The sequence below is a fragment of the Engraulis encrasicolus genome, chromosome 3 (genome assembly GCF_034702125.1).
Source record: "Engraulis encrasicolus isolate BLACKSEA-1 chromosome 3, IST_EnEncr_1.0, whole genome shotgun sequence".
Taxonomy (NCBI): domain Eukaryota; kingdom Metazoa; phylum Chordata; class Actinopteri; order Clupeiformes; family Engraulidae; genus Engraulis; species Engraulis encrasicolus.
This window is the reverse complement of record NC_085859.1, coordinates 17,898,563-17,921,062: the sequence shown is the minus strand read 5'-3', so window position 1 is coordinate 17,921,062 and position 22,500 is coordinate 17,898,563. Positions and strand designations below refer to the sequence as shown.

The window sequence follows — 22,500 nt, the reverse complement described above, 5'->3', positions numbered from 1 at the left end:
TGTGTGAGATGTTTAGTTGTTTATTTCCAGAATTCATGCTGCCCATTCACTAATGTTACCTTTTTCATGAATACTTATCACCACCATCAAATTCTAAGTATTCATTATGATTGAGAAAATTGCACTTTTCATAGGCCTACGTGAAAGGGGGGATCTTCCCCATGGTCCGCCATTTTGAATTTCCAAAAATAGCCATTTTTAGCTGCAAAAATTACTCTACTTGGACCATACTAAACCATATTTGTTTATTACTTAGTAAACTTTCATGTAAAGATCAAATTTGGCAATAGGCTGCCCAGTTTCAATGAGCAACATAGTTGCAGTACCCTTTTTGACCATTTCCTGCACAGTGTACCTTTAACATTATCTCCATCTCACAAACATGTCATTGCCATTAAGTGATATTCGGTTATAGTAAAGACAACCCTGACAATGTCAACATTTCAAGACCATAAAGTGACACTATTATGACACTGTCATAGCATACAGATGACGCCGACGAAGAGTAAAGTGTAACCAAAAACCCTAATCAGGTGGATTCCTCATTACATTACTATAATAACTGATGTGACAACTACACAGCAAAAACTGCAGTGTTAATTCAAACACTTGGGTACTTGAGTCCTAGCATACCCTCTAAGTGTTGAAGTTCCACAGTATTTTTGTGTGTGTGTGTGCAATATCATGTACCAGCACTAGGGTGCTTATATCATCTTTACTTCTACCTCCACTTGATAAACCTCTACTCAGTAATACTATACAGTATATCTGTAGATTCCTGGAATATGTTTGCTGTTTGTCCGGTGCATATAGTACAGAACCAGTGTCATGAACAGACGTGTTCTGTGGGAATCACAATGGGCAATTCTGCCCTACAATATCAGAACGCAGTATCTTGAAAATGGTCGAAAATGGGTTTAGACCGGAAATTGGCTTTAAAATACCTTCTTTTTCTTGTGTTAAAATGTTTTGGCCCAACTTGGTCCCGTTTCGGAAAAAAACGCAAAAAACTGATTATACTGCGCTTTTTGGTTTTAGGAGGTTACGTCGTACTAGCCAAGAACGCAGTATAATGCGAATTATACTGCACTTCTCCATTGACATCGTGGTTTTGGTGTAGACAGTAATACCACAACAGAGCGCAGTATAATGATTTTTCAGCTAAAAAGTAATGAGAATGGTTTTTTTTTTTTTGGTTTTTTCTTGTGTGCATAAATTTTCACCATAAAAAAGTATTATATGGAAGTGTCATCACCACTTTACCTCCAACACAGTCGCGTGGACAGAAAGGAAACTTTAAAGCCTTTTTTCTCAGTTTGCCATTTTGAATTATACTGCGTTCTGAAATTGTAGGGCAGAATAGCCTGTGGCACTGGAGGCCTCTGCTTGAGGATAGACAACAGAAACCAGACATCAGAAACCTCTCTGTGTCTCTATGTCTCTTGCCAGTATGACCTCTTGTCTCCATGCTTGCACAATTGCCCAAGGCTGTGACATCTCATACGCATCACTTTTTAAAATATATATATTTTATTTTATTTTTTTTGCTGACATGCCTGACTGATGCACCACCAAGCAAATGCAGGATACGCTGTGTCAGCTCCAATGCGTATGCAGATGTGCTTCATGAACAGCAAGTATATTCCATTCCATGTTTTAAAGTTATTCACCTTTTCTGTGCATAGTCATACATTCAAATTATTGACCTTTTACATTCACATCTTCGTTTTGTTCTCAAGTCATGTACAAGGACAAGAGCCCAGCACAGAAACACATAAGAACAGTAAATGAATGGGTAATGAGTAGGAGATAGATGGCTAATTTCAATTACCTTCATCCTCTGATACGTCTAGGATCTCATCGACAGTCTCGGGGAAGCTCATGCGATGCTTCTCTGTAGTTGTCTTCAGGAAGAAAAGTGGGGAGAGAGTCAAAGTAGATAAGACAGAGTATTGTTGTGTAATGTCTTGTACAGAAATTAAGTAATAACAGAAATAAAGCTAAATAGATAGACATAGACATAAGTCATGGCACAAGGTATGCTTTTCGACTGTGATGCAATGCAAGACCACAGACATGCATTAAATTCTACACATTCATGGCAACTTTGTAGCTTTGGAAATGGGAAACATGTCACAAAATATCTGATGAGTTGCAGAGTGTGAATGTCGACGCTGCTTACCATGGTGGTGGTCTCCTCGGTGACCAGCTTGAGCACATCGATGACTGAGATGTAGCCAAGTCGCTTGGCAATGGCCAGAGCAGAGGTGCCATGCTGTGGAACAGAGGAGAGGGGGAAGTGGAGAGGTCAGGAGAGGAGAGGGGGAAGAGGAGAGGAGAGGAGAGGAGAGGAGAGGAGAGGAGAGGAGAGGAGAGGAGAGGAGAAGAGATCAAAAGAGGATACAAAGTTGATAGGAAGTTATAGGCAGCTGTAGGCCAATGGTGGTCTCTAGGTGGTCTTAAGATCAGAGGGTTGCAGGTTCGAATCCCACCCCTACCTCTCCCTTCACCCCCATCGATGGCTTAAGTGTCATTGAGCAAGGCTCCTAACCCCACATTGCTCAAATAATGTTAAATAAAGCCGTCTTGGATAAAAGTGTCTGCTAAGTGTAATGCTTTTTCTGTGTAGTGTAGTTTTTTTTCAGCCTTTATTTGATTTTTGTGATAGGATAGAGAAGGAGAGACAGGAAGTGAGCTGGGAGAGAGATGGGGAAGGACCGGCGAAGGACCCGGACCGGGAATCAAACCCGGACCGGCCGAGTGGTAAACGTGTGCCCTACCATATCAGCCACGGTAGGGCCTGTAGTGTAGTTTTACTATATATAAACTACATGTACACATTTCTTTATATGTATATAAGATCTGCCCCCACCCAGATCTGAGTGTGTGTGTGTTGTGTTTAGTTACCGTGGTGACCTCGTTGGGCTGAGCCCCGTGCTTCAGCAGCAGGGTGACGATGTCAGTGTGTCCTTGCTGAGCCGCCTGGTGAAGCGGCGTGTAGCCCAACTGCAACAGCACAGCACCAAACAGAAATTAATGATAAGCATGACTCAGTCATTTTTTTTCTTCTCTGAAGCATAACGTTCAATGATGCAGCACTTTTTTCGGTCTTTTTTTTTACTGAATATGCAGTAACAGAACAAAATGGCAAAGGGCCCAGCAACGGCTGGGAAACTAAAGTAGACTTTGTTCAAACTTTCACAATGTCATTACCATTCAGAATGCGTATTGCTTAGTTTATTTCCAGTATGTATGCTGCCCATTCACAAATGACATCTTTTTTCATGAATATTACCACCATTCACTTTCTAAGTTGTCATTAATTATTGCAAATCCACCATTTTGAATCACCATCATCATAGACATGTATGGCTGCAAAACCTTCTCCAGGGTTCCCAGATGTGACAGATATCGCCCAATCTGGCAACACCGAGTCCAGAGATTCTTTAAGTATATAGAGATATGCCAACATAATAGGTTTCTATGGGCACCTAACGTGACCAGGTTCCGGTCTGCCTAAAGGGACGTGTCATAATACTCCTAGCATTGAATAGAACAGTCCTTAGGTCTGCCTAAAGGGGGATTCCCCCCCTCCCCCTTGCAACAGTAGAACCCGGAAACAATGGGCCAATGGAACCTCTCTCTCTCTACTCTCTCTGACCGAGTCCTTCTCTGGCCAAACCAAACAGTGTTTGTGAAACGGCCAATGTTGCTAGAGATGTAGTTTGTATTCAGTACTACGGTAAAGACAGGTTTAGCAGCCCTAACCTGCACAACAACTAGCAGCGTACAGTAGCAGCGTCCCAATACCATGTGCTGCATGGATACTGCACTTACTCTGGTTTTGCTGTTGACGTTGGCCTGTTGTGTGAGGAGGAACTTCACCATCTTGATGTTACCGTAATGGCAGCCGACGTGGAGAGGGGTGTAGCCCATCTAATGAGAGAGCAGGTATAAAAGCAGCGTCACACACACGGTGTGTGCATTTTGAGAGAGAGAAAAAACACAGACACGTGTATATACAGAGTAGAGATGGAGAGAGGGACAAAGAGACAGGGACAGACATAGAGACAAGGACAGGGATGGCAACAGAGACAGACTGAAAGTGAGAGTGAGTGAGTGAGAGAGAGAGAGAGAGAGAGAGAGAGAGAGAGAAAGTGTGTGTGTGTGTGTGTGTGTGTGTGTGTGTGTGTGTGTGTGTGTGTGTGTGTGTGTGTGTGTGTGTGTGTGTGTGTGTGTGTGTGTGTATGTGTGTGTGTGTGTGTGGTACAGAGAGATAGAGAGGGTACAGGTACATAGAGAGAGACAGAAAGAGACACAGGGAGGACCGAGATACAGGGCAGAGGTCAGCGTACCCTTGTGGCGGCGTAGACAGAGGCTCCCTGGTTCACCAGGATGTCTGCGATGCCCACATGCCCCTCTTGTGCCACCAGGTGCAGCGGGGTCAGGCCACTCTGTACAGACACACACAAATAACCCTTTAAGACACTGCCCCATGTTATAAATTAGCTTTTATCAGAATGACAATGACCACCAAGCCGTAATGTATTACTAAAGGCCCTGTGCACTGTCATAGTGGTGTAGTACTATGGTAGTAGACTGGTTGGAACATAGTGTGTTAAGGGGCTACACATTTTAAAAGAGACAGAAATGTGTCAAGCATATACAGTACTGTACACTATAAATGCTAAAATGTCACACATAAAAATACACACATACATAAAAATACAAGTTAAGAGCGGGGAGCCAAAACAGAAGCCTAGTCTCTTTTGAAATGGAATTTGTGTAGGAGGTTATGCTAATTTGTCATGTTTGTAAACCCCTGTCTTTCTGAGCATCTACCATACTGTATCATGCCAAGGCACAAGTCCTCTGCCAAATGTAGGCACAGTAGAGACACAGATATTGAGTCTGTGTGTGCGTGTGTGTGCGCAGGACCTGGTGTGTACGTGTCCTTAAATCTCCTCTTAGATTCAAAATGGCGGATCATGCATTAGCAATGCTGTATTTGTAACATATATGCTTTTTATGAATGGCAAGCACAAATAAATTAGTTAAAGTGTGTGTACACGTGTGTGTGTGTGTGTGTGTGTGTGTGTGTGTGTGTGTGTGTGTGTGTGTGTGTGTGTGTGTGTGTGTGTGTGTGTGTGTGTGTGTGTGTGTGTGTGTGTGTGTGTGTGTGTGTGTGTGTGTGTGTGTACAAATGCATGCGTATGTGACGCATGCATGCGTGCGTGCATGTGTGTGTGTGTGTGTGTGTGTGTAGATCTGTGTTGCACGCATCTATCAATCCTGTGTGTGTGTGTGTGTGTGTGTGTGTGTGTGTGTGTGTGTGTGTGTGTGTGTGTGTGTGTGTGTGTGTGTGTGTGTGTGTGTGTGTGTGTGTGTGTGTGTGTGTGTGTGTGTGTCTGTAGTGTGTGCCTGTTTGGAGTTTAGCAGGTTGCCCATGCCCGGGCTATTGTGTGTCTGAGTGTAGGTGTGTGTGTGTGCGCGCGCGCACGAGTGTGTGTGTGTGTGTGTGTGTGTGTGTGTGTGTGTGTGTGTGTGTGTGTGTGTGTGTGTGTGTGTGTGTGTGTGTGTGTGTGTGTGTGCATGTGTGTGTGTGTGTACAGTATGTCTGTCTATGTTTGTGCATGTACAGTATCTGTGCTCTTAGCATGCTATATGCACCTGTAGGATGTGTTCATCCTCACCTTATTCCCCAGGTTGACATTGGCCTGTTTGGCGATCAGCAGGTTGACCATGACCAGGCTGTAGTGTGTGTGTGTGTGTGTGTGTGTGAGTGTGTGTGTGTGTGTGTGTGTGTGTGTGTGTGTGTGTGTGTGTGTGTGTGGTGTGTGTGTGTGTGTGTGTGTGTGTGTGTGGTGTGTGTGTGTGTGTGTGTGTGCGTGTGTGTGTGCGCGCGAGTGTGTGTGTGTGTGTGTGTGTGTGTGTGTATGTCGGTGTACACGTGTATCCTCACCTTGTTGCCCAGGTTGACGTTGGCCTGTTAAGCGATCAGCAGGTTGACCATGTCAGGGCTGCAGTGTGTGTGTGTGTGTGTGTGTGTGTGTGTGTGTGTGTGTGTGTGTGTGTGTGTGTGTGTGTGTGTGTGTGTGTGTGTGTGTGTGTGTGTGTGTGTGTGTGTGTGTTCACCTTATTCCCCAGGTTGACGTTGGCCTGTTTGGCGATCAGTAGGTTGACCATGTCGGGGCTGCCCTCCTGGGAGGCCAGGTGGAGGGGCGTGACCCCCTGCAGGGACTCCGCGTTGGCCGACGCCCCGCACTGCAGCAGGCTGCTCGCCACCTCCACCTGGTTCTGCTTGCTGGCGATGTGCAACGGGGTGTAGCCGTTCTGTTAATGCACACACACAGAGGTACCGCAGAAGAGAGAGAGAGAGAGAGAGAGAGAGAGAGAGAGAGAGAGAGAGAGAGAGAGAGAGAGAGAGAGAGGAGAGAGAGAGAGAGAGAGAGAGAGAGAGAGAGAGAGAGAGAAAGAGAGAGAGAGAGAGAGCGTGGTTGGTTTCTCTTGGGTTTACTTTTTTGTGTCTGTCTGAATGTGTGTTGACTTATGAATCTTATGAATTCTGTGAATATTACATCCATGAGTGGGTCTGTCTTTGCCTGGTTAACACCAGACCTAATCACAAGTGAGAAACGATTGTGTAGAACTAAAGGCAGTATGGGAGTTCCCAGGCTAGGTCTGTCTGAGTGTCTGTGTTGATGTGCAGCAGGGTGCAGCTGTTCTGTTATGCGCACACAGGAGAAGAGAGAGAGAGAGAGAGAGAGAGAGAGAGAGAGAGAGAGAGAGAGAGAGAGAGAGAGAGAGAGAGAGAGAGAGAGAGAGGTTGGTTTCTCTTGATTAACTTTTTGTGTCCTCTAAATGTGTGTTGTCTTATGAATCTTATCAATGTGTGTGCTTGTGTGTGTGTCTGCTTTGTATGTTTGCAGATGGTCTGCTTGCTGGCGGTGTGCAGCGGGGTGTAACCACTCTGTAATGCACACAGAAAAGAACCAGAGAAGAGACAGAGAGAGAGCGTGATTGGTTAGTGTTGGCATATGGGAATCTATTGTGAGTGATTGATCTTAGTTCATCAGTTTGTGTGTGTGCCTTTGGATGTTTTTTGGATGGTTTGCTGATGTGGAGCCGGGCCTGTGTGTGATGTTTGTCTTTGTGTTACTTTGCATGTCCTCGGATTGTGTGTCTGTCTGAATGTGTTTTGACTTATGAATCTGTTGAGTCTTGTGAATATTATAAATGTGTGTGCCTGTCTCTCACCAGTGCATGTGTGGACTTGAAGTGATACTGTCCCATTTTTGGAAAGAAGCTTATTTTACACCTCCCCTTGAGTTAAATAGTAGGGTTTTACCGTTCTCCTGTACTTTCGACCGTTCTCTGGGTATGGCAGTGCAAATTCTACCTCCAAGCTAGCAGCTAACATTGAGTCCTATGAGACCAGTTAGCCGCCAGCTGGTCTCATAGGACTCAATGGTAGCCTGGAGGTAAAATTTGCACTGCCATACCCAGAGAACGGTCGAAAGTACAGGAGAACGGTAAAACCCTACTATTTAACTCAGGGGGAGGTGTAAAATAAGCTTCTTTCCAAAAATGGGATAGTAACAACTGAGAGAGTACTCTGGAACCAAATACACTCTAGAATTTCTTAAATCAACTCTCTAAGTGTTGAATTCACACTGTGTTTTTTTACAGTGTAGCAAGGTGTAGTGGAGTGTACCATTTTGCACAAAAAAAAAGATAGAACCAGAGGTCAGAGCGTGGTGTTTGAGTTGTGCTTGATTATCTTCTGAATGCTTGTGCTGTATGTATGTATGTATGTATGTATGTATGTATGTATGTATGTATGTATGTATGTATGTATGTATGTATGTAGATGGTCTGTTTGCTGACGACATGGAGGTTAGTATGTATTTAACATTTTTAAGACTGCCACTGGCAGCTTTCTATTGTTGTGGTTGTTTGTATGTACCTTGCAGCTCTGCAGGAGCAGACTCCGCCTACGTCACCTTGAGTCAATCAGCTGATTGATTAGTGTGTTTGAGACTCTTGTGTGCTACACTGTTTGATTCACCTTGTTCCCTGATGAAGGCGCTGTAGCAGCCGAAACATGTTGGCAGTGGCAGTATTTTTAATTTTTTAAGTTCTAACATGAACTAGCCTTATAATAAAGCGGTTTTATCTAAGAAGAGTGCCTTGGCGTCCTGCCTTTTTTAAAATATTTTCTACGTCTTGGCCAAAGAGCACCTTCAAACCACCACCAGTTTTACCACTTGAACGCCGCAGCCCTCCAGCCCTCTACCTTTTTTGACATGGAGGTTAGTGTTGGTGTTCTGCATTCAAAATCAAAGTGGCGCACGCAAGGCTTGTGTGAAAAATTGTAGCCGAAAATTTACAACAGTAGTTAGAGGCTAAAACTGGAGCAACAGACGTTCCGGACCTAGTCCATTACTGGATACAGGATAGAGAGTGCTATCAGTGTTGGCTTATTTGTTGCCTTATTAATATTCCTTAATCCCTTGGGATCAATAAGTAACTCTATCACTACTTTATGCTAATTGAGTACGTTTTTACAAAACCTCCCAATACTTACCTGAGAGTTCATTTGAATGATAAAAAAATAGTCCACAGGAGGTTCTAAAGATCAGACTACTGTGAACGCAGGTTTGCAAAATGTTGTCTGAGGTACCAGGCTGCTAATGAGATGCTATCTAATGTACGGTATCTTGTTCTATTATCATTTATGTGAGTGTGTGAGTGTGTGCCTGTGTTCGCGCGCGCGCGCGTGTGTGTGTGTGTGTGTGTGTGTGTGTGTGTGTGCCTGCGCGTGTGCATGCGTGTGCGTGTGTGCGTGCATGCATGCCTATGTGCGTGAGTGCGTACATGTGTGTGTGTGTGTGTGTGTTCACAGTACATACTCCATGTGTACCTGTACGTGTACGTGTATAAACGGTGTGCGTGCACAGTGTAATACAGGTATGACCCGCACATGAAAGTACAGTACATTACAGTACATCCTCAATGGGGGTGGGGGATGGGGGGTGGGGGTGGAGGAGGGGGTCACGACACGAGACGGTACGGGTACGGTACAGGGCGGGACGGTACAGGGCGGGACGGGGCGGGACGGGCAGTGTGCGGTGTGTACACCTGTGCATACCCTTGCAGCGCTGTGAGGGGATCCTCCCTTACTAACCAGCAGGTTGACCACGTCCAAGTTGTTGTGATGCACGGCCACGTGCAGCGGGGTCAGTCCATTCTGCTGTAGGGCGCACAAACAAGAAGAAAAGCGACTCACAACCAAGCCCATACATTAACACAATACTACAATATAAATATCTACAGTGCAGCGGGGTCAGTCCATTCTGCTGTAGGGCGCACAAAGAACAAGAACAACAACTCACAACCTCATACATACATACTCATACATTACTACACTACTACACAAAATAGGTAAGTATCACAATATAAGTACATGTATACACAATATACATGTAAATACAAGACTACACTCCTACACAATGTAAGTATTGCTGTATAAATATGAACAGTATAAATATCTACAGTGCAGTCTTGTACGAAATTCTGAATGGAAAGAATTTCAATTCAAAATAATGCCATAATACGAACACTAGGTGGTGGTGTTGTATGTACTTTCAATGGGTGGTGTAGCTTAAATTCAAAGAAATTCAAGGTAATGGCACCACCTAGTGTTCGTATTATGGCATTATGTTGAATTGAAATTCTTTCCATTCGGAATTTCGTACAAGCCTGATCTACAGTGCAGTGGCGTCAGTCCATTGTGCTGTAGGACGCACAAAGAAGAACAACGGCGACTCACAACCAAGCCCATGCATTTCCAACAATACTACACGATACAGTATAGTATTCAAATATAAGAAGAGCGAATAATAAGAATAAATAATAAGAAGAGCGAACCACAACCAAGCTCATACTGGTGCATTACTACACTACTACACAATATTACATTACATTACATTTAGCTGACGTTTTTATCCAAAGCGACTTACAGATATTTAGGTACAGGGTATTGGTTACAGTCCCTGGAGCAATGTTGGGTAATAGGTGCCTTGCTCAAAGGCACTTTAGCCATGGATGATGGTGCTGATAAGGGTGGGATTTGAACCTACAACCCTCTGATCTAAAAGCCAGCGCTCTGACCACTGAGCCACGGCTGCCCCAATATAAGTATTGCAGTGTAAATATGCACAATATTATATGGTAGAGATGGTCTTTTTAACTTTTTAACTTATTGACTTACTTAGTTATTATTGTTCTAGCCCCCTCTCCTCTTTCTTATGAAGCTGCTAATGCACTTTTTACAAATGCACTTTCACTTTTTCTAGTGTACTTGTTGTTTTTAACAAAGATATTTCTATTTTCTTTAACATCTCTATTTTATCTAGGCTATCTTATATAATATACTTTTTAACCTCCTGGTCCTGTGTTGTATGTAGGCTGTCTGCTGTTTTTTTGCACAATCTGTATGTTACTGCTGCAACAAATGAATTTCCCCATGGCGGGATAATAAAGGGCATACTATACTATACTATACTATACTATACTATACTATACTATACTATACTATACTATACTATACTATACTATACTATACTATACTATACTATAAATATCTACAGTGCAGTGGAGTCAGTCCATTGTGCTGTAGGACGCACAAAGAAGAACAGCGACTCAAAGCCAAGCCTATACATTGCTATACTACTACATAATATAAGTATCGTACAGTATAGAATATATGAATTAAATATAAATGTGTCCAATGCAAATATGCACAGTTGAGTGGAGTCCGTTCATTCTGCAAATAAGAACGGCAACTCACACTCACGATCACAAATTACTTCAATATATTACTCCCATACATTACTACACTTCTACAAAATATACTGTATGTATCGTACAATATCAGATATATAAGTTAAATATAAATATGTAAAATAGTAATACAAATATCTACAGTTAAGAGGAGTCAGTCCATTCTGCTGTGGAACACACAAAAAAGAACAACAGCGACTCAAAACCATGTTCATACTACACTACATAACTACACAATACAAGTATTGCTGTGTAAATATGTACAGTATAAATATCTACAGTGCAGTGGCGTCAGTCCATTGTGCTGTAGGACGCACAAAGAAGAACACACACTTCACACCAGGCTTGTACGAAATTCCGAATTGGATGAATTTGAATTCAAAGTAATGCCATAATATGAACACTAGGTGGTGGTGTTCTATGTACTCTCAATGGGTGGTGTAGCTTAAATTTAAAGAAATTCAAGGTAATGTCACCACCTAGTGTTCGTATTATGGCATTACTTTGAATTCAAATTCATCGAATTCGGTATTTCGTACAAGCCTGCTTCACACACACACGCACACACACAATCTTCTTCACTCAATCTCACTCTCTGTAACACGCACGCACGCTCGCACACACACATTACGCACGCACGCACGCACACACACACACACACACACACACACACACACACACAACACACACACACACACACACACACACACACACACACACACACACACACACACACACACACACACACACACACACAATCTTCTTCACTCAATCTCAATCTCAATCTCAATCTCACACACACACACACACACACACACACACACACACACACACACACACACACACACACACACACACACACACACACCACACACACACACACACACACACACACACACACACATAGACACACACACACACACACACACACACACACACACACACACACATAAACGCAAGCCTACCTTGCCAGCAGCGTTGGGATTGGCTCCTCTGTCTAGCAGGAGCTGGGCCACATCCAGCTTGCCATATTTAGACGCCACATGGAGCGGAGTGAAGCCCTTCTGCAGTGGAGAGGAACAGGAGAACAGGAAGATGGAGGGGGAATCAAGAGATATGTAAATATGTGTTATCACCATCTCTACTTATGTCCTCTTTAACTCTTTAAACTTATTTCATTGGAGGGGAGTGAAGCCCTTCTGCAGTGGAGAGGAACAGGAGAACAGGAGAGATGGAGGGGGAATCAAGAGATATGTAGATATTAGAGATGCACCGGATCCTGATTTTTAACTCTTTAAACTTATTTCATTGGAGGGGAGTGAAGCCATTCTGCAGTGGAGAGGAACAGGTGAACAGGAGAGATGGAGGGGGAATCAAGAGATATGTAGACATGTGTTATCACCATCTCTACTTATGTCCTCTTTAACTCTTTAAACTTATTTCATTGGAGCGGAGTGAAGCCCTTCTGCAGTGGAGAGGAACAGGAGAACAGGAAGATGGAGGGGGAATCAAGAGATATGTAAATATGTGTTATCACCGTTGTTGACCTTATGCCGCTATAAACTCTACTGATGTCGTCTTTAAGTTAACTCTTTAAACTTATTTCATTGGAGGGGAGTGAAGCCATTCTGCAGTACAGGACAGGAGCAGAGCAGGAGGGAAACAGGAGGATGGAGGGGAAAATCAAGAGACAAGTGTAAATTAACCAACAGATGAATTTGTCACTGTCAGTCAATCAATCAATCAACTTTAATTCCAGAGTCATGATCAACATTCTAAAAACATCAAAGAAAATAAGAAGATTTCACACACTCTGCTCCAGAATTTATTTGAAGTGATATTTCGCCCTCCTGTCCTCCTGATACTTTCTTCCTTCCAAATTCTAAAAACATACATACGTTTTTTTCATTGGTCACGATTTGGCCAATGTCCAGCTTGTTCAAAATTTGGTGCATCATCACAGGCATGTTGTGTTGTGTCTGAGCTAGCCTATGGATATGTGTGTGTGCGTGCGTGTGCATTTGTGCATGTGTGCGTACGTTTGTTCGTATGTTCGTACTTAGGTGCGTGCGGCCGCATGTACTGTACCTTGGTCATCTTGGTCTGCTGTGCGTTCATGTCCAGCAGTATTAGTGCGGCTTCCGTGTGTCCCTCCCGCGCGGCAATGTGCAGGGGGGTGTGGCCAGCCGTGGTGCTGGAGTTGGGGTTGGCTTTGTGGTCCAGTAGCAGCTTCACCAGGTTCTCCTGGCCCATTCGAGACGCGCAGTGAAGCGGAGTCTGGTCGTCCTAAACAACACGATATGGGACAAATGGTAAATGGACTGCATTTATACAGTATACAAGTACGGTACGCCTTTCCACTCCTCCGAGTACTCAAAGTGTTTTACTGTTCATTGTATGCCTCACATTTACCCATTCACACTCACATTCACATTCACACACTGGTGTCGGTGGCTGCCACGCAGGGTACCGCCCTGCCACCAGGAGCAACTTGGGGTTAAGTATGTTGCTCAAGGACACATCGATGGTGTCAGGTAGAGCGTGTCTCAAACCTGCAACCCTTTGGATTGTCGAACAGGCTCCTCTACCACCTGAGCCAACACCACCCCGGAGGGTTAGCAAAATGCAAAAGCAAAATGCTGTAAAGGTAAAGAGGACAATACACGGGGCATCTTTTTGGGCAAAGTTTCAAGGGAATGTTGCTGTCAGCAGGCACACAGGTGAAACACAGGGGCCAACTAAATTACTAATTATATTGCCAAGGAGACAAACATTAGCCTGGTCCTGACCATCCCATAATACTACCATTTCATTTAGCAGTGGAGCCAATCTTTTGGTGTAAGTAGGTAGGATGGCGCGCAACGCTAGACAGACATTGCTTCTGACTAAGATGGATGAAGACCAGAGAATATTGTTCTCAGCCACTGTGAAGGGAGTGTAAATTGAGTCTTTAAATCTACTCACACACTGATACTGTACCTACGTGTACATTAGCAATAGGGACCTATTAGGGTGAGTTACAGTCCAATTAGTTGCACAAGGTTGATTTGCAGTATATCAAGAGCGACTTGATTCATTTTTTTAATTCAGCAATGCTGAATCATTTATATGTTCACTAAGACAAGTCCTGTCAGACCTGCAGAAGACATTGCAGCCAAACATTGTTTCCAGTTCCTCCTGTTTCTTGGACCCATCCCCCCATTTCATCACCTTAATTCATTTGACCATCACTGCCTATCCCTCTCAGATTTAGCAACTCAAATCTTGGCAGTTGTGAAGAGAGAGACCTGCCAACTGTACCTACAGTGTTTTTCATTGCACAATGTACATTGTTTCTGGTGAAACAATTCCAGGCTTACTGAACTTTTATTTGTTATTTCACCTCAAGTCATCCCATGGTCCACTGCAATGAATGATCTATAAAAAGAAGCGTGACATTTTCATTTTGTATTCCCAACAATGCTGACTAAACATTTTCTCTCTCTCTCTCTCTCTCTCTCTCTCTCTCTCTCTCTCTCTCTCTCTCTCTCTCTCTCTCTCTCTCTCTCTCTCTCTCTCTCACCAGGGAGCTGAGTCAATTGAGGTAATATGGTGGTGACCAAGTTCATCAGATAAGCTCCCCAGTTTTAAGCAGTGTGTGAATGTGTGTTCACCCATGGAGAGCCATAGAAGACCCATAGAGTTCACCCCAAGTGAAATAGCTTTGTGAGCACAAACTAGGAACAAAAACACAGCATCATCTCATTGTTTAGCATGGGAAAAAGTAGAGTATACCATTTTAGAAGCTCCTCTCTAGAAAAAGTGAGGATCTGTCACAGAAAGCTTTAAAGAAATGTATGCTACCTTACAAATGGCTAGCTACAATAGCAGACCTGCACCAGAGACAACCTGGTCTATTGCCAGGAACATGCTTGCTGCAGGATACTGCATGTGTGTGTGCACCTTTCTTGCATAAATGCGTTGCGATGCAAATTTTAGATCAATTTTGAGCGCACTCAATATTGACAGAACCGTGAGGGGCGAAATAGGGGCGAGAGAGAGAGAGAGAGAGAGAGAGAGAGAGAGAGAGAGAGAGAGAGAGAGAGAGAGAGAGAGAGAGAGAGAGAGAGAGAGAGAGAGAGAGAGATAACATGTTACTGTTCCAGATCCTAGTTTAGCTCACTGATATGCAGAGGCGATTTTCTGCTGGGGCCCCAAGCGAAATGTCAAAGAAGTGAATATTTGAAAGAATGTTTGCCAATAGGGCCTATTGCAGCAAAGTGTGAGCTGTTATTCACCATCCAGGGACTTGGGGGTCCCAAGCAGCTACCTCCCTAGCCTGGTGACAAGATGCGTCTCTGCTGATATGTGTGGGTTAAATCCTAAATCATCACAATCATCAAAACACCTAATTGCAGCTTTCACCGTCAAAACTTGTCAGGTAAAAGACCACTTTTGCAGGTCTGAAACAAAAGAAACTTTGAGTATTTATCTGAGCTAAGTGTGCCGTGAAGCTCACCTTAGCTTTAGCGTCAACTGGAGCTCCGTTTTCTAACAAGAACTGCGCCACTTCGCAATGACCGGCCCGGGAAGCCATGTGCAGAGGAGTCTCCACTTTCTACAGCAGAATGCAGTGAGTAGAAAAGTGTTTTAAAAGCAAAGAAAGTCAAAGTAGGCAGAAATAGGTTATATTTTCTTTATTTTGTATCATAATCACCATCATTTTTGGAGGGCATATAGCCTATGTGTACGTATGCATCATCAGGGGTTGGGGGGAATAGAGAGGTTATTGAGATGGGTAAATAGAAACACAAGTCACGGTGAAAAAGAAAGACGGACACTGATGATGACATGCTGGTGGTAATCATGGTCTTGCTTCAAATCACTCTTGTTAGTTTGCTTGACTTGTTCTACAGAGATGTACAAAGTAGACGTAGAAGCACTGTTATGGATGTCAACTCTGCTGCAACTATGTAGGCCTAACAGTAACATAACAGTAGGCCTACTAGATTGTTTGACTACAGAGATGTACAAAGTAAAAGTAGAAGTACTGTTACGAATGTCAACTACATGTTGCATTTATGTATATCGAACTAGTAGTCTTGTACAAACTGTAGTATACATTCTTAATAGGACTTCTGCTTTCAGTTTACACACCGCTGCAAATCAGCATGCTGAAGAAAAAGCGATTGTGGTCTTTCAAAGTTCAATAAATGCAAAACAATCTTTGGAGGCACTCCTTACTAAAGTATAGCTGAGTTTAATAAAGACTTTTAAACTTTTGTAATGAGTGCCGGAAAAGTTGTTGCTTTTTTGCATTTACTGTATTGAACTTTGACGTTTTTTTCATGAGCACACTTTTTTTTTCTAGACTTGGATGAGTGACCCAGTGAAGCATTCCCTTCTCACTCTCCCTTTGGATCGATAAACGCTAAATGGATGGACTCACCACATTGGAGGCGTGGGGGGAGGCGCCCTTTTGCAGCAGAATCTTCACAATGTTCAGGTGACCCATGAAAGAGGCCACGTGCAGGGGGGTCAAACCAGACTAGACAGAACACACAAGTATATTCATTACATGACATTACATTACATTACATTACACTTGGCTGATGCTTTCATCCAAAGCGACTTACAATTATTTAGGTTCAGGTACTTGGTTACAGGCCCTGGTTCAATGTTGGGTTATGTGCCTCATGGGCACTTCAGCCATTGCTGAGGGTGCTGGTAATTGCGAGATTTGAACCTGCAACCCTCTGATTTAAAGGGGTAAACCGGTGTGAAATGGGTTACGTAGTGTTAACTAGTGATGCTAGGTTTATAAGGATAGCTAATTTGATCGGCTAACTAGCGCTTGACTTCGGATTGCAGGGGACCTATGAGGGTGAGGTATGTGGCAAAAGTTATTGCTCAGCATCACTAGTTAACACTACGTAACCCATTTCACACCGGATTACCCCTTTAAAGCCCAGCGCTCTAATCATTGAGCCGTGGCTGACGCGTTAATTACAGCTGAGACATTGTGCAAGTTATTCACGGATGTGCTGTAGTCAATGTCAGTGTAAAGAAGAGACAGACTTCTTCTTCAAAGTCAAATTATAAAAACCAAAACAGTATGTCAACATTAGAAATGGCAATGTTGATCTGGGGTGTATTTCTCGAAACCATAGTTGCTACCTACATTAGCTACTTTGTTGGTTGCAATGCAGTTTGCCATTGGCAACTGCCTAAGTTGCTGACCGGCTTGCAACTACGTTTTCGAGAAACACAACCCAAGGTGATTTAGCTACTACACTATTGTTGTATGATGCGTGCAATCGAAACACTTGCGGATGGGTATGCATTGCAGTAAGTCATTCTTGTTTATTTTACAATATGATGGCCAACAACAATTATTTTTGTGTCAATAATTGAAGTGTGTATCTGAACTGGTGTACATGTCTCTTACCTCCGTAACCGCTTCTAGTGAGGCTCCCTGTTTAAGGAGCAGGTCCATAACTCGCATATGGTTCTTCTTACAGGCAATGTGGAGGGGTGTGAAACCGTTCTAAACATAAGAACACAACCACAAACAACATTCAGCATTGCATATATACTGTAGTTACAAAGCCTTGTAGAGACCATAGCTGTGGGCCTGTAAAAGTGTGTGGTATTTGCTATTAGGGAACAACTCTGGGGGAACCTACACTGCCCTACAAAGACAAAGTGCAGTAACTACGGCAACATTGAACCGGAGAAAAATGCCTTCGAAGCCTTGGTATTAGGTTGTAGTGACTGAGAATTAGACAATTAGCAATATTTCTAAAACGGGACACATTTGGACCGTAAGGCTATATCACAAGATAAAGGAGGTGTTCTGAATACCATTTTCAGTACAAACTAAATTTTGACAAAATACACTATGTAGTTACTGCACTTTGCCTTTGTAGGGCAGTACACTTAATGTTAAATACAGAGGTATTTGTCACATTGAGAATTTCTATCTTCTAAAATGATTAAAGGGACACTGTGTGAGATTTTTAGTTGTTTATTTCCAGAATTCATGCTGCCCATTCACTAATGTTACCTTTTTCATGAATACTTACCACCAGCATCAAATTCTAAGTATTCATTATGACTGGAAAAATTGCACTTTTCATACATGAAAAGAGGGATCTTCTCCATGGTCCGCCATTTTGAATTTCCAAAAATAGCCATTTTTAGCTGCAAAAATGACTGTACTTGGACCATACTAGAAAATATTTGTTTATTACTTAGTAAACTTTCATGTAAATATCAAATTTGGCAATAGGCAGCCCAGTTTCAATGAGCAGAATAGATGCAGTACCTTTTTTGACCATTTCCTGCACAGTGTCCCTTTAAATCTCCCATCACAAAACTGCACTCCCAATGGTGTTCATCATTGTACTAATTCCCCACAGATATGAGCGCATACAATTTCTGGTTTGTCGCATGGATGAGCAAGTTGAAAACCAGGATCATTCTGCTTATTTTTGTCCAAATTATTCCATAAAATAATTCTGCAACTGTCAGTGATTTCGTTGAATATCGCCAAAAACATGATGCAGGCCAAATAAAATATGAGTGTGGTATGAGGTATGAGGTATGAGGTATGAGTGCTCACCAGGGCTCCTGTGTTGGGCTTGGCTCATTTGTCCAGGAGGACCTTGGTCATGCAGAGGTATGAGTGTGGTATGAGGTATGAGGTATGAGTGCTCACCGGGGCTTGTGTGTTGGGCTTGGCTCATTTGTCCAGGAGGACCTTGGTCATGAGGTATGAGGTATGAGTGTTTATGTTTATGAGTGCTTGTGTGTTGGGCTTGGCTCCCTTGTCCAGCAGCACCTTGGTCATGCAGAGGTATGAGTGTGGTATGAGGTATGAGTGTGGTATGAGGTATGAGTGTGGTATGAGGTATGAGGTATAAGTTCTCACCAGGGCTCGTGTGTTGGGCTTGGCTCCCTTGTCCAGAAGCACCTTGGTCATGCGGTGGTGGCCACAGTGGGCGGCCACGTGCAGGGGGGTCAGGTGGTCCAGGGTGATGTCATCGATCTCAGCGTTGTACTGGAGCAACTGCCGCACGCAGTCCATGTGGTCTCCCTGGGCCGCCATGTGGATGGGAGACAAACCGTTCTACGAGAGAGAGAGGGAGGGAGGAAGAAAGAGAGTGAGAGAGATATAGAGGGAGGAGGAGAGAGTGTGTGAGAGAGAGACTGAATTATTATCATTTTTGTTTTAACAATTGTTACAATTGTAACATGCAAAAGAATGAACATATGAACCAAACTCTATCACTACTGTGGTAAAGTGTGGGCTGTTATTTACTATCTAGAGGCTTGGGGGCCCCAAGCGGCTGCCTGCCTTGCCTGGTGGCAAGATGCGCCTCTGATTGATTCATAAGTACTGTTATGAATATCAACTATGTTGTAACTATATGTAATGTAACAATTGTTTTAGGGTTTTTTTTGTCAAAAAAGTATTTCATTTTCAATTTTTCAAGGTATTGTGTATTGTCATTATTATCATCAGGGCTCTAAATTAACACCAGCCAACCGGCCAAATGCTGGTGAAAATTCAGTTTGGCTAGTAAAGAAGAAAACTTACTAGCCACTTTGACCCATTAGTAAGTGCCTGTTTGGCTAGTAAGCTTAACATCTACTAGCCATTTTGGCTGGTGATGAAAAAAGTTCATTTAGAGCCCTGATTATCATTACTTCATGCCATAGGCCTACAGTAAGTCGGCTTTGCTAAAATGGCCCAAAAACATTGCTGTATTATAGTGTCCTTGTTTGCTTTGGCTCCATCATGACATTCAAAGCTTTTGAATCAATTGATTTGGCTGGTTAATTTCAAGTTCGACTGATTATTGCGACTCACTTTAGTCTTTGCCTGAATGGGTGCGCCTTGGTCCAGGAGGATCTCGATGATGCGAACGTGGCCGTTTCTTGCTGCACAGTGTAGAGGCGTCAACTCGTCCTATAAGGGTAAAAAAAAATGTAAGAGAACATATTAGACACTTCTGAAGAAACCGTCAATCTCTGCTGTGTGGATTTGAAATCCATGACATACCGGTACTTGATCAAACTATTTGCTCAATCACTTTTGAGCTCACCAATCGTCTTACATGGCCAAATTAGTAAAAATAATTTGTGTTACATAGTTAGGTACAAGCAGGTCTATTTACTCGTTGAAGCCAGGATGGACACCTCTTCCAATATGTAGGTTAGAATGTGTTTGAAAGCTAAAGTGGAAATCTGGACCCCCTTTCTCAAAAGCATCGTTGCTAACCAGTTAGCAACTTACTAGGTTTCCAATGGGAAATTACATTGCAACCAAGTAAGTTGCTAACTTAATTAGCAACGATGTTGTCAAAAAACACAACAATGTTGGTGTTTTGTGATGACATCACTGAAAACTGCAGTTGTGCGAAAACACTGAAAGTGAGGGGCTGTGCCTGTGGACGGTTTCTGTATGTTGTGAAAAGGGGAGTCTGTTTTTTACTTTAGTCTTGGCATCAATGGTTGCTCCTCGGTCAAGCAGCAGTCTGACCATGATAACGTTCCCTCTCCTCGCTGCTATGTGGAGAGGTGTGATTCCATTCTGTCAGAGGAAGAACATACAAAAAAAAACATTTTTTTTTACAACTGTCCAGCTGAACTTTGATGTTTTCAAAATAATTGAGAATCAAGTGAATCAAACGAATGTTGGACTATTTTGTTGTATTTGTGCGAGCATTGACAAAATTACAGTGTGTGAGTAGTAATTTTGACAGAGTATGTGTCTAAACATTAAAATAGGTAGTGTTGCTAGTGTGTGTAGAGTATGTGTGTGAGCACTGGTGCTTTGTGGAGAGGTGTGATTTGGAGCTGACGGAACCATTGCTGCAATTGAAGTTGAACATTTCTGAAGTTCCTGGTGGTGGTAACAGAGCCACGGCTACCAATAAGATCTTTCAGCAGACGGAGCCAGTGTTAAAAAAGTGACGTGTGTGAGTGTGTGTGTGTGAGCTGGTGTGCTAGTGTGTTTATCGAACCTTGGGTGTGAAGTTGACATCGGCTCCTCTGTTGAGCAGAAGTTGGGCCACGTTCAGGTTCTCATAGTGGGCAGCGATGTGCAGTGGCGTGAAGCCTGTCTGCAATGCAGCATGGGAAACATGTAATGTTACAAACACATGAAGAGCTCTTTTCCAAAATGAGATATATCCATTTAATAGAATGTTGGGAAATTGACAATTTTGTATTGGACATTGCATTGAAATGCATTGCAAAATGCATTTTTATAGAGGTTTTAAAGTATGTTCTCAAAATATTTGAATGGCAAGAATTCACACATAGATGATAGGACATCTTAACAGTCAATTCCAATATTAAAATGCAAAAAGTCAAAAATGGTGGATATAGCGTTTTGGAAAAGAGCTCTTCACATATACAAACACGAATACAAAGTTACAGAGAGTGGAGCCACCCGTATATAAAAATCAGTTGGGCGCAAATATACATACATATACGAACACACACACACGCACACACACACACACACACACACACACACACACACACACACATACACGCACATACAAATTCTATGGTCCCAATCCCCCAAAGGTCATAGGTCATGTTGCTCTAAGAGATTCTGGAAGACCCATCGGTGCTGGTACGTACCTTGCTGAGCACGTCTGGGTTGGGGTCGTTTTGCAGCAGCACTGCGGCAGTGCGGGTGTCGTCGTTGCGCGCGGCTATGTGTAGCGCGGGGAGGCGGACCTTGCCCTTGGTGCCGTAGTTGATGAGCAGAGCGACCACGTTCTCATGACCCTGCTGAAGAGCTACGGCCAAAGGGGTAAAGCCATCCTACGGGACAAGAGGGAGAAACAGAGACCGAATGACACAAGACGGACAGGATGTTGACTCATCAAAGTTGAATATTCAACGATTCAAGATTCATAAAGCTTTATTGTCTAATATGTTGCCATATTAGAAAATTGTATTTTGATTGAAGGCTTGAGTGTGTGTGTGTGTGTGTGTGTGTGTGCGTGCGTGTGTGTGTGTGTGTGTGTGTGTGTGTGTGTGTGTGTGTGTGTGTGTGTGTGTGTGTGTGTGTGTGTGTGTGTGTGTGTGTGTGTGTGTGCGCGCATCCTAATGTGTGTGTGAGTGTGTGTGTGTGTGTGTGTGTGTGCGTGCGTGCGTGCGTGCGTGCGTGCGTGTGTGTGTGTGTGTGTGTGTGTGTAACATGGTAAGGGAATAAGACGGGGGGAAAGGGATTGTTGTTGTTTTTTTTGATGTTTGGGTGCTTTGTTTTGACGTTATTTCAATGTCCATTGAGATAACCTCTGTTTACCTTTTGTTGTCCCGTTAGCCATACATTAAGAGGATATCGTATATTTTGAGAGATTAATGAGAGATACTGATTATTGTGCAATCTCAAGTGGATATCGTATGCACAAAAACAGACAAGAGTTGTGGACAAAAAAAGAGTGGAAGAGACAAACAGAGAAAAATTAAAGTGAGTATGACGAATAACGAACAGCTGGTAGTTGTTAAGGACTCTGTTTATGGTATGGTTGGGATTCAGGTGTAACGCGTTACCTCAGTTGGAATGCTCTGATTAGCGCCGTTCTCGAGAAGAAACTTCACAACCTCTAGATGGTTCTCCTGTGCAGCCATGTAAAGCGGAGTGAAGCC

At 43.1% G+C, this 22,500-nt stretch overlaps 1 protein-coding gene and 1 long non-coding RNA gene across 7 annotated transcripts in view; one reads left to right on the top strand and one right to left on the bottom strand.

Annotated features, from left to right (window-relative positions):
• LOC134445804 (ankyrin-1-like) overlaps positions 1 to 22,500 on the bottom strand; it is a 114,801-nt gene that overhangs the window by 68,970 nt on the left and 23,331 nt on the right. For 4 of the 6 annotated variants that reach the window (XM_063194895.1, XM_063194900.1, XM_063194896.1 and 1 more), the window contains 18 exons: positions 22,405 to 22,500; positions 21,484 to 21,669; positions 20,856 to 20,954; positions 20,324 to 20,422; positions 19,700 to 19,798; positions 18,758 to 18,955; positions 17,273 to 17,371; positions 16,274 to 16,372; positions 15,344 to 15,442; positions 12,934 to 13,131; positions 11,811 to 11,909; positions 9,152 to 9,253; positions 6,136 to 6,333; positions 4,356 to 4,454; positions 3,838 to 3,936; positions 2,908 to 3,006; positions 2,183 to 2,275; positions 1,832 to 1,904 (listed from right to left, as the gene is read on the bottom strand). The exon at positions 22,405 to 22,500 is cut by the window's right edge and continues 3 nt beyond it. In XM_063194895.1, coding sequence (XP_063050965.1) covers positions 1,832 to 1,904; positions 2,183 to 2,275; positions 2,908 to 3,006; positions 3,838 to 3,936; positions 4,356 to 4,454; positions 6,136 to 6,333; positions 9,152 to 9,253; positions 11,811 to 11,909; positions 12,934 to 13,131; positions 15,344 to 15,442; positions 16,274 to 16,372; positions 17,273 to 17,371; positions 18,758 to 18,955; positions 19,700 to 19,798; positions 20,324 to 20,422; positions 20,856 to 20,954; positions 21,484 to 21,669; positions 22,405 to 22,500 — 2,134 coding nt within the window. The remainder of the gene's footprint in view (positions 1 to 1,831; positions 1,905 to 2,182; positions 2,276 to 2,907; positions 3,007 to 3,837; positions 3,937 to 4,355; positions 4,455 to 6,135; positions 6,334 to 9,151; positions 9,254 to 11,810; positions 11,910 to 12,933; positions 13,132 to 15,343; positions 15,443 to 16,273; positions 16,373 to 17,272; positions 17,372 to 18,757; positions 18,956 to 19,699; positions 19,799 to 20,323; positions 20,423 to 20,855; positions 20,955 to 21,483; positions 21,670 to 22,404) is intronic. The other 2 variants (XM_063194897.1, XM_063194898.1) reach the window with 2 other exon arrangements.
• LOC134445263 (uncharacterized) lies at positions 6,509 to 6,776 on the top strand. The gene is made up of 2 exons (XR_010034212.1): positions 6,509 to 6,590; positions 6,680 to 6,776. It is a non-coding gene; the product is annotated as an uncharacterized LOC134445263 (long non-coding RNA).